This window comes from Rhinoderma darwinii, unplaced genomic scaffold (genome assembly GCF_050947455.1).
Source record: "Rhinoderma darwinii isolate aRhiDar2 unplaced genomic scaffold, aRhiDar2.hap1 Scaffold_4582, whole genome shotgun sequence".
Lineage (NCBI taxonomy): Eukaryota > Metazoa > Chordata > Amphibia > Anura > Rhinodermatidae > Rhinoderma > Rhinoderma darwinii.
This window is the reverse complement of record NW_027463988.1, coordinates 38,005-50,994: the sequence shown is the minus strand read 5'-3', so window position 1 is coordinate 50,994 and position 12,990 is coordinate 38,005. Positions and strand designations below refer to the sequence as shown.

General features: G+C 51.3%; 1 protein-coding gene across 1 annotated transcript in view; it reads right to left on the bottom strand.

Annotated features, from left to right (window-relative positions):
• Positions 1–12,990, bottom strand: part of LOC142718065 (low-density lipoprotein receptor class A domain-containing protein 2-like) — a 42,753-nt gene that overhangs the window by 3,563 nt on the left and 26,200 nt on the right. Inside the window, exons 3-5 of the mRNA XM_075848740.1 lie at positions 1,656–2,126; positions 1,360–1,536; positions 501–647 (exon numbers count right to left, since the gene is read on the bottom strand). Coding sequence (XP_075704855.1) covers positions 501–647; positions 1,360–1,536; positions 1,656–2,126 — 795 coding nt within the window. The remainder of the gene's footprint in view (positions 1–500; positions 648–1,359; positions 1,537–1,655; positions 2,127–12,990) is intronic.

The following is a 12,990-nucleotide window of genomic DNA, read 5'->3' as shown; positions in this document are numbered from 1 at the left end:
AGATTTGCTCCTCGTCAATGCATTGTACCCACTCCAAATACCGACCAAAATACTGCCGTGTGAAATCCACATTTATCACCTATCCAGTGTCTGATCGCTGGGGTTAAGCCCCCCATTCCTCCTCGCTGCATGACCACGGTGAGGAAGACTTTGAATGGAGCAGTGGATGAGCATGCGCGGTGCTGCTCCGTTCTGTGAGACCCATTAAATGGAGCGTCAGGGCGTATGCTTCACAGCCACTCCAAGTGGGGACTCCGGACCCCCAGCGATCAGACACATATCACCTATACTGTGGATAGCTGAGGATTGTCGATTTCGGGGAATAAAGGTGCCCAAACATATTAGACAAAGCTTAGCGGGTTGGATGTAGGTCTAATGTGTGTGGGGGCCTCCTGATTCTCCGTGACGGGGAAAGAAGGATCAGACATGTTGGACCCTCGGTTTCTACTACACATGCATCGTAACATCACAGGATAAGAAGATCAGTAAATGTGCGGTACCGAATCTCGACCCGTGAGGTGAGACAATGTCTGAGACCAGCAGTTTTCGGTTCCCTTCGTTCCCACAGCTTAGATTCACCGCCGGGGCTGGTAGAGGTGTGGTGCCGGGACTTAAGACTTCAGCAGGTGTCACGGTCCCAATAATCCCTGTTAGACATAATCATAGAGAGCACGGTGAAGGGAGGCTCCCTGAGAACATCCCGATACATGACGTCACTGATAGTAGTACTATATATATACACAGGAGTCTGTGGCCCAAAACAGAGCGCCCATGACGGAGCTCCACCGATCAGCCAGGGCCTCTGTATTTGGGGACTCACCGTTTCGGGACAATGTCACAAGATAGATTAGGTGCAGTTCCCTTTTATTGGGGTATTCCCATCTTAGAACGTTATTGCTAGGACATGCCATCCCGTTAGGATGAGACCCCTGCCAATACTGAGAACGAGGGGACTAAGATCCCTCTGTCAAGGAGAACAGCCAAGAGGATGTCGGCCCCTTTATTTTTAGATTGGCAGGGGTCTCAGAAGACTCCCACCCATCAGTAAGCGATATACTAGAGATTTGCCACCACTTACTAGAATGCCTCATGCACACGACCGTTGTGCCACTCAGTCCGGTTTTGACGGCATCCGAGTGGCACCCGATAGTCTTCACGGACCCATTCACTTTAGCGGGTGAATCGGGTCCGAGTCTCCGATCCGAGGACAGATGGAACGTGTCTTATCTTTCCTCGGATCACTGGCGGGACTCGGACGGCGCCCGCGGTCGTGTGCATGAGGCGTAAACCCCTTTAAGTCATACAGTAAATATCTCCTTCCGGTAATGATCTCATTCAGCCTATAGTCAGGGTGTTCACCTCGGCTGCCGCCTCTTCGGTCCTCGCTGGCGCAGTTGGCTGGAGGAGCGGTGGCCTGATCGCTGCCATCTCCGCAGTTATCGATGTTCTGCGGGTCACACACCAGGCTGGACGGGATACATTTCCCATTGTGGCAGGGGAAGTACGGCTCGGACCTGCACTCTGAAGTATTGAAGCCTGAAAAGATCCAGTACAAGTTATGTTTGGTGTCTACAGGAAGCATAAAAATATTCTGCGCCTCACATCAATCCAATGACATGCCCTCCGACCGCCGCCAGGGATAGACCGGCACTTACCTATACGAAACGAGGTGAAATCTCCAACAAAGTCCACTCTGGGCTGCTGCCCTCGGGTGACCAGACGCAGGGTTAGATCGTTTCCCGTGGACAGGACGGGTCGGGGGATCGTTTTGCCACAAAGTGGAGAACCCAGTGGTTCTGAATACAGGTCTTTCCCATCGTAGAACTGGACATATGAGCCGGCATTGCAGGGGTCTCTGGGGGCTCCTGTGGTGTCCTGGGTTGCTGACGCTTGTGCGCTGCCATTCACCGCCAGTACAGGGGTCTGAACATTGGCCATCCGCAGGAGGCTGTACACCAGGAAAAAGCGGAACTGGAACTGGACCTTGTCCTTCACGGCTGCGGCTCGCACGGTTAAACGGCAGTCGGTGTCCATAGACACAAAGTAATATTTCCTGGAGTCTCCGTGTGAATTGATTATCATCCCATCTCCTTTGATGGTCTGGCCACAGAAATCCACCAAACTGACTGCAAAGACCAGAGGGAACACGGCGGTTAGTCAAGAATCAGAACCGGTCACCAACATTCACCCCAAAACCCAGAATATGACCCTCAATCCCGAATCACGTGTAACGGAGCCGTGTACCAGGACCGGAATCAACTGCACGATTCATTCATCATGTTATCCTATTACGATGAATAATCATTTAGACCACACCCCATTTTTGATGCCACGCCCCCTATTTGCAAGCCATGCAATTGAAATATAGATTCCCTAAGCTTCCTGTATACAACTGTACATAAAATACCCCGACACTGCCCCACACAGTATAATGTCCCCATAGCTGCCTCCACACAGTATAATGTCCCCATAGCTGCCTCCACACAGTATAATGCCCCCATAGCTGCCCCCACACAGTATAATGTCCCCATAGCTGCCTCCACACAGTATAATGTCCCCATAGCTGCCTCCACACAGTATAATGTCCCCATAGCTGCCTCCACACAGTATAATGCCCCCATAGCTGCCCCCACACAGTATAATGTCCCCATAGCTGCCTCCACACAGTATAATGTCCCCATAGCTGCCTCCACACAGTATAATGCCCTCATAGCTGCCCCCACACAGTATAATGTCCCCATAGCTGCCCCCACACAGTATAATGTCCCCATAGCTGCCTCCACACAGTATAATGCCCCCATAGCTGCCTCCACACAGTATAATGTCCCCATAGCTGCCTCCACACAGTATAATGTCCCCATAGCTGCCTCCACACAGTATAATGTCCCCATAGCTGCCTCCACACAGTATAATGCCCCCATAGCTGCCCCCACACAGTATAATGTCCCCATAGCTGCCTCCACACAGCATAATGTCCCCCATAGCTGCCCCCACACAGTATAATGTCCCCATAGCTGCCTCCACACAGTATAATGCCCCCATAGCTGCCTCCACACAGTATAATGTCCCCATAGCTGCCCCCACACAGTATAATGTCCCCATAGCTGCCTCCACACAGTATAATGCCTCCATAGCTGCCCCCACACAGTATAATGTCCCCATAGCTGCCTCCACACAGCATAATGTCCCCCATAGCTGCCCCCACACAGTATAATGTCCCCATAGCTGCCTCCACACAGTATAATGCCCCCATAGCTGCCTCCACACAGTATAATGTCCCCATAGCTGCCCCCACACAGTATAATGTCCCCATAGCTGCCCCCACACAGTATAATGTCCCCATAGCTGCCTCCACACAGTATAATGTCCCCATAGCTGCCTCCACACAGTATAATGTCCCCATAGCTGCCTCCACACAGTATAATGTCCCCATAGCTGCCTCCACACAGTATAATGTCCCCATAGCTGCCCCCACACAGTATAATGTCCCCATAGCTGCCTCCACACAGTATAATGTCCCCATAGCTGCCTCCACACAGTATAATGTCCCCATAGCTGCCTCCACACAGTATAATGTCCCCATAGCTGCCTCCACACAGTATAATGTCCCCATAGCTGCCTCCACACAGTATAATGTCCCCATAGCTGCCTCCACACAGTATAATGTCCCCATAGCTGCCTCCACACAGTATAATGCCCCCATAGCTGCCTCCACACAGTATAATGTCCCCATAGCTGCCTCCACACAGTATAATGACCCTATAGCTGCCTCCACACAGTATAGTGCCCCATAGCTGCCTCCACACAGTATAATGTCCCCATAGCTGCCTCCACACAGTATAATGTCCCCCATAGCTGCCTCCACACAGTATAATGCCCCCATAGCTGCCCCCACACAGTATAATGTCCCCATAGCTGCCTCCACACAGCATAATGTCCCCCATAGCTGCCCCCACACAGTATAATGTCCCCATAGCTGCCTCCACACAGTATAATGCCCCCATAGCTGCCTCCACACAGTATAATGTCCCCATAGCTGCCCCCACACAGTATAATGTCCCCATAGCTGCCCCCACACAGTATAATGTCCCCATAGCTGCCTCCACACAGTATAATGTCCCCATAGCTGCCTCCACACAGTATAATGTCCCCATAGCTACCTCCACAGTATAATGTCCCCATAGCTGCCTCCACACAGTATAATGTCCCCATAGCTGCCTCCACACAGTATAATGTCCCCATAGCTGCCCCCACACAGTATAATGTCCCCATAGCTGCCTCCACACAGTATAATGTCCCCATAGCTGCCTCCACACAGTATAATGTCCCCATAGCTGCCTCCACACAGTATAATGTCCCCATAGCTGCCTCCACACAGTATAATGTCCCCATAGCTGCCTCCACACAGTATAATGTCCCCATAGCTGCCCCCACACAGTATAATGCCCCCATAGCTGCCTCCACACAGTATAATGTCCCCATAGCTGCCTCCACACAGTATAATGTCCCCCATAGCTGCCTCCACACAGTATAATGTCCCCATAGCTGCCTCCACACAGTATAATGTCCCCATAGCTGCCTCCACACAGTATAATGTCCCCATAGCTGCCTCCACACAGTATAATGTCCTCATAGCTGCCTCCACACAGTATAATGTCCCCATAGCTGCCTCCACACAGTATAATGTCCCCATAGCTGCCTCCACACAGTATAATGTCCCCATAGCTGCCTCCACACTGTATAATGTCCCCATAGCTGCCTCTACACAGTATAATGTCCTCATAGCTGCCTCCACACAGTATAATGTCCCCATAGCTGCCACCACACAGTATAATGTTCCAATAGCTGCCTCCACACAGTATAATGCCCCCATAGCTGCCTCCACACTGTATAATGTCCCCATAACTGCCTCCACACAGTATAATGTCCCCATAGCTGCCCCCACACAGTATAATGTCCCCATAGCTGCCTCCACACCGTATAATGTCCCCATAGCTGCCTCCACACAGTATAATGTCCCCATAGCTGCCTCCACACAGTATAATGCCCCATAACTGCCCCCACACAGTATAATGCCCCCATAGCTGCCCCCACACAGTATAATGTCCCCATAGCTGCCTCCACACAGTATAATGTCCCCATAACTGCCCTCCACACAGTGTAATGTCCCCATAACTGCCCTCCACACAGTGTAATGTCCCCATAACTGCCCTCCACACAGTGTAATGTCCCCATAGCTGCCTCCACACAGAGTAATGTCCCCATAGCTGCCTCCACACAGTATAATGTCCCCATAGCTGCCTCCACACAGTATAATGTCCCCATAGCTGCCTCCACACAGTATAATGTCCCATAGCTGCCACCACACAGTATAATGTCCCCATAGCTGCCTCCACACAGTATAATGTCCCCATAGCTGCCTCCACACAGTATAATGTCCCCATAGCTGCCTCCACACAGTATAATGTCCCCATAGCTGCCTCCACACAGTATAATGTCCCATAGCTGCCACCACACAGTATAATGTCCCCATAGCTGCCCCCACACAGTATAATGTCCCCATAGCTGCCACCACACAGTATAATGTCCCCATAACTGCCCCCACACAGTATAATGTCCCCATAGCTGCCCCCACACAGTATAATGCCCCCATAACTGCCCCCACACAGTATAATGTCCCCATAGCTGCCTCCACACAGTATAATGTCCCCATAGCTGCCACCACACAGTATAATGTCCCCATAACTGCCCCCACACAGTATAATGTCCCCATAGCTGCCCCCACACAGTATAAAGCCCCCATAACTGCCCCCACACAGTATAATGTCCCCATAGCTGCCTCCACACAGTATAATGTCCTCATAGCTGCCTCCACACAGTATAATGTCCCCATAGCTGCCACCACAGTATAATGTCCCCATAGCTGCCCCCACACTGTATAATGTCCCCATAGCTGCCTCCACACAGTATAATGTCCCCATATCTGCCTCCACACTGTATAATGTCCCCATAGCTGCCTCCACACAGTATAATGCCCCATAACTGCCCCACACAGTATAATGTCCCCATAGCTGCCTCCACACTGTATAATGTCCCCATAGCTGCCTCCACACTGTATAATGTCCCCATAGCTGCCTCCACACAGTATAATGTCCTCATAGCTGCCCCCATAGCTGCCTCCACACAGTATAATGTCCCCATAGCTGCCACCACACAGTATAATGTTCCCATAGCTGCCTCCACACAGTATAATGCCCCCATAGCTGCCTCCACACTGTATAATGTCCCCATAACTGCCTCCACACAGTATAATGTCCCCATAGCTGCCCCCACACAGTATAATGTCCCCATAGCTGCCTCCACACCGTATAATGTCCCCATAGCTGCCCCCACACAGTATAATGTCCCCATAGCTGCCCCCGCACAGTATAATGTCCCCATAGCTGCCTCCGCACAGTATAATGCCCCATAGCTGCCTCCACACGGTATAATGTCCCCATAGCTGCCCCCACACAGTATAATGCCCCATAGCTGCCTCCACACAGTATAATGTCCCCATAGCTGCCTCCGCACAGTATAATGGTACCATAGCTGCCCCCACACAGTATAATGTCCCCATAGCTGCCCCCACACAGTATAATGTCCCCATAGCTGCCTCCACACAGTATAATGTCCCCATAGCTGCCCCCACACAGTATAATGTCCCATAGCTGCCCCCACACAGTATAATGTCCCCATAGCTGCCTCCGCACAGTATAATGCCCCCATAGCTGCCTCCGCACAGTATAATGCCCCCATAGCTACCTCCACACAGTATAATGTCCCCACACAGTATAATGCCCCCATAGCTGTCTCCACACAGTATAATGTCCCCATAGCTGCCTCCACACAGTATAATGTCCCATAGCTGCCTCCACACAGTATAATGCCCCCATAGCTGCCCCCACACAGTATAATGTCCCCATAGCTGCCTCCACACAGTATAATGTCCCCATAGCTGCCTCCACACAGTATAATGTCCCCATAGCTGCCCTCTCACAGTATAATGTCCCATAGCTGCTCCCACACAGTATAATGTCCCCATAGCTGCCCCCACACAGTATAATGTCCCCATAGCTGCCCCCTCACAGTATAATGTCCCATAGCTGCTCCCACACAGTATAATGCCCCCATAGCTGCCCCCACCCAGTATAATGTTCCCATAACTGCCTCCACACAGTATAATGCCCCCATAGCTGCCCCCACACAGTATAATGTCCCCATAGCTGCCTCCACACAGTATAATGTCACCATAGCTGCCCCCACACAGTATAATGTCCCCATAGCTGCCTCCACACAGTATAATATCCCCATAGCTGCCTCCACACAGTATAATGTCCCCATAGCTGCCTCCACACAGTATAATGCCCCCATAGCTGCCTCCACACAGTATAATATCCCCAAAGCTGCCCCCACACAGTATAATGTCCCCATAGCTGCCCCCACACAGTATAATGTCCCTATAGCTGCCTCCACACAGTATAATGCCCCATAACTGCCCCCACACATTATAATGCCCCCATAGCTGCCCCCACACAGTATAATGTCCCCATAGCTGCCTACACAGAGTATAATGCCCCCATAGCTGCCTCCACACAGTATAATGTCCCCATAACTGCCCTCCACACAGTATAATGTCCCCATAGCTGCCTCCACACAGTATAATGTCCCATAACTGCCTCCACACAGTATAATGTCCCCATAGCTGCCTCCACACAGTATAATGTCCCCATAGCTGCCACCACACAGTATAATGCCCCCATAGCTGCCCCCACACAGTATAATGTCCCCATAGCTGCCACCACACAGTATAATGCCCCCATAGCTGCCTCCACACAGTATAATGTCCTCATAGCTGCCCACACACAGTATAATGCCCCATAGCTGCCTCCACACAGTATAATGTCCTCATAGCTGCCACCACACAGTATAAGGCCCCCATAGCTGCCCCCACACAGTATAATGTCCCCCATAGCTGCCCCCACACAGTATAATGTCCCCATAGCTGCCTCCACACAGTATAATGTCCCATAGCTGCCTCAACACAGTATAATGCTCCCATAGTTGCCTCCACACAGTATAATGTCCCCATAGCTGCCTCCACACAGTATAATGCCCCCATAGCTGCCCCCACACAGTATAATGTCCCCATAGCTGCCTCCACACAGTATAATGCCCCCATAGCTGCCACCACACAGTATAATGCCCCCATAGCTGCCACCACACAGTATAATGTCCCCATAGCTGCCACCACACAGTATAATGTCCCCATAGCTGCCTCCACACAGTATAATGTCCCCATAACTGCCCCCACACAGTATAATGTCCCCATAGCTGCCCCCACACAGTATAATGCCCCCATAACTGCCCCCACACAGTATAATGTCCCCATAGCTGCCTCCACACAGTATAATGTCCCCATAGCTGCCACCACACAGTATAATGTCCCCATAACTGCCCCCACACAGTATAATGTCCCCATAGCTGCCCCCACACAGTATAAAGCCCCCATAACTGCCCCCACACAGTATAATGTCCCCATAGCTGCCTCCACACAGTATAATGTCCTCATAGCTGCCTCCACACAGTATAATGTCCCCATAGCTGCCACCACAGTATAATGTCCCCATAGCTGCCCCCACACTGTATAATGTCCCCATAGCTGCCTCCACACAGTATAATGTCCCCATATCTGCCTCCACACTGTATAATGTCCCCATAGCTGCCTCCACACAGTATAATGCCCCATAACTGCCCCACACAGTATAATGTCCCCATAGCTGCCTCCACACTGTATAATGTCCCCATAGCTGCCTCCACACTGTATAATGTCCCCATAGCTGCCTCCACACAGTATAATGTCCTCATAGCTGCCCCCATAGCTGCCTCCACACAGTATAATGTCCCCATAGCTGCCACCACACAGTATAATGTTCCCATAGCTGCCTCCACACAGTATAATGCCCCCATAGCTGCCTCCACACTGTATAATGTCCCCATAACTGCCTCCACACAGTATAATGTCCCCATAGCTGCCCCCACACAGTATAATGTCCCCATAGCTGCCTCCACACCGTATAATGTCCCCATAGCTGCCCCCACACAGTATAATGTCCCCATAGCTGCCCCCGCACAGTATAATGTCCCCATAGCTGCCTCCGCACAGTATAATGCCCCATAGCTGCCTCCACACGGTATAATGTCCCCATAGCTGCCCCCACACAGTATAATGCCCCATAGCTGCCTCCACACAGTATAATATCCCCATAGCTGCCTCCGCACAGTATAATGGTACCATAGCTGCCCCCACACAGTATAATGTCCCCATAGCTGCCCCCACACAGTATAATGTCCCCATAGCTGCCTCCACACAGTATAATGTCCCCATAGCTGCCCCCACACAGTATAATGTCCCATAGCTGCCCCCACACAGTATAATGTCCCCATAGCTGCCTCCGCACAGTATAATGCCCCCATAGCTGCCTCCGCACAGTATAATGCCCCCATAGCTACCTCCACACAGTATAATGTCCCCACACAGTATAATGCCCCCATAGCTGTCTCCACACAGTATAATGTCCCCATAGCTGCCTCCACACAGTATAATGTCCCATAGCTGCCTCCACACAGTATAATGCCCCCATAGCTGCCCCCACACAGTATAATGTCCCCATAGCTGCCTCCACACAGTATAATGTCCCCATAGCTGCCTCCACACAGTATAATGTCCCCATAGCTGCCCTCTCACAGTATAATGTCCCATAGCTGCTCCCACACAGTATAATGTCCCCATAGCTGCCCCCACACTGTATAATGTCCCCATAGCTGCCCCCTCACAGTATAATGTCCCATAGCTGCTCCCACACAGTATAATGCCCCCATAGCTGCCCCCACCCAGTATAATGTTCCCATAACTGCCTCCACACAGTATAATGCCCCCATAGCTGCCCCCACACAGTATAATGTCCCCATAGCTGCCTCCACACAGTATAATGTCACCATAGCTGCCCCCACACAGTATAATGTCCCCATAGCTGCCTCCACACAGTATAATATCCCCATAGCTGCCTCCACACAGTATAATGTCCCCATAGCTGCCTCCACACAGTATAATGCCCCCATAGCTGCCTCCACACAGTATAATATCCCCAAAGCTGCCCCCACACAGTATAATGTCCCCATAGCTGCCCCCACACAGTATAATGTCCCTATAGCTGCCTCCACACAGTATAATGCCCCATAACTGCCCCCACACATTATAATGCCCCCATAGCTGCCCCCACACAGTATAATGTCCCCATAGCTGCCTACACAGAGTATAATGCCCCCATAGCTGCCTCCACACAGTATAATGTCCCCATAACTGCCCTCCACACAGTATAATGTCCCCATAGCTGCCTCCACACAGTATAATGTCCCATAACTGCCTCCACACAGTATAATGTCCCCATAGCTGCCTCCACACAGTATAATGTCCCCATAGCTGCCACCACACAGTATAATGCCCCCATAGCTGCCCCCACACAGTATAATGTCCCCATAGCTGCCACCACACAGTATAATGCCCCCATAGCTGCCTCCACACAGTATAATGTCCTCATAGCTGCCCACACACAGTATAATGCCCCATAGCTGCCTCCACACAGTATAATGTCCTCATAGCTGCCACCACACAGTATAAGGCCCCCATAGCTGCCCCCACACAGTATAATGTCCCCCATAGCTGCCCCCACACAGTATAATGTCCCCATAGCTGCCTCCACACAGTATAATGTCCCATAGCTGCCTCAACACAGTATAATGCTCCCATAGTTGCCTCCACACAGTATAATGTCCCCATAGCTGCCTCCACACAGTATAATGCCCCCATAGCTGCCCCCACACAGTATAATGTCCCCATAGCTGCCTCCACACAGTATAATGCCCCCATAGCTGCCACCACACAGTATAATGCCCCCATAGCTGCCACCACACAGTATAATGCCCCCATAGCTGCCACCACACAGTATAATGCCCCCATAGCTGCCACCACACAGTATAATGTCCCCATAGCTGCCTCCACACAGTATAATGTCCCCATAGCTGCCTCCACACAGCGTAATGCCCCCATAGCTGCCTCCACACAGCATAATGTCCCCATAGCTGCCTCCACACAGTAGAATGTCCCCATAGCTGCCCCCACACAGTATAATGTCTCCATAGCTGCCCCCACACAGTATAATGTCCCCATAGCTGCCCCCCACACAGTATAATGTCCCCATAGCTGCCCCCCACACAGTATAATGCCCCCATAGCTGCCCCCACACAGTATAATGTCCCCATAGCTGCCACCACACAGTATAATGTCCCCATAGCTGCCTCCACACAGTATAATGTCCCCATAGCTGCCTCCACACAGTATAATGTCCCCATAGCTGCCCTCCACACAGTATAATGTCCCCATAGCTGCCTGCACACTGTATAATGTCCCCATAGCTGCCACCACACAGTATAATGTCCCCATAGCTGCCCTCCACACAGTATAATGTCCCCATAGCTGCCTGCACACTGTATAATGTCCCCATAGCTGCCTCCACACAGTATAATGTCCCCATAGCTGCCCTCCACACAGTATAATGTCCCCATAGCTGCCTCCACACAGTATAATGTCCCCATAGCTGCCACCACACAGTATAATGTCCCCATAGCTGCCTCCACAGTATAATGTCCCCATAGCTGCCTCCACACAGCGTAATGCCCCCATAGCTGCCTCCACACAGTATAATGTCCCCATAGCTGCCTCCACACAGTATAATGTCCCCATAGCTGCCCCCACACAGTATAATGTCTCCATAGCTGCCCCCACACAGTATAATGTCCCCATAGCTGCCCCCCACACAGTATAATGTCCCCATAGCTGCCCCCACACAGTATAATGCCCCCATAGCTGCCCCCACACAGTATAATGTCCCCATAGCTGCCACCACACAGTATAATGTCCCCATAGCTGCCTCCACACAGTATAATGTCCCCATAGCTGCCTCCACACAGTATAATGTCCCCATAGCTGCCCCCACACAGTATAATGCCCCCATAGCTGCCCCCACACAGTATAATGTCCCCATAGCTGCCACCACACAGTATAATGTCCCCATAGCTGCCTCCACACAGTATAATGTCCCCATAGCTGCCACCACACAGTATAATGTCCCCATAGCTGCCTCCACACAGTATAATGTCCCCATAGCTGCCTCCACAGTATAATGTCCCCATAGCTGCCCTCCACACAGTATAATGTCCCCATAGCTGCCTCCATACAGTATAATGCCCCCATAGCTGCCTCCACACAGTATAATGTCCCCATATCTGCCTCCACACAGTGTAATGTCCCATAGCTGCCCCACACAGTATAATGTCCCCATATCTGCCTCCACACAGTATAATGTCCCCATAGCTGCCTCCACACAGTATAATGTCCCCATAGCTGCCACCACACAGTATAATGTCCCCATAGCTGCCTCCACACAGTATAATGTCCCCATAGCTGCCTCCACACAGTGTAATGCCCCCATAGCTGCCTCCACACAGTATAATGTCCCCATAGCTGCCTCCACACAGTATAATGTCCCCATAGCTGCCCCCACACAGTATAATGTCCCCATAGCTGCCTCCACACAGTATAATGTCCCCATAGCTGCCTCCACACAGTGTAATGTCCCCATATCTGCCTCCACACAGTGTAATGTCCCATAGCTGCCCCACACAGTATAATGTCCCCATAGCTGCCTCCACACAGTATAATGTCCCCATAGCTGCCTCCACACAGTATAATGCCCCCATAGCTGCCCCCACACAGTATAATGTCCCCATAGCTGCCTCCACACAGTATAATGCCCCCATAGCTGCCTCCACACAGTATAATGTCCCATAGCTGCCCCACACAGTATAATGTCCCCATAGCTTCCCCCACAC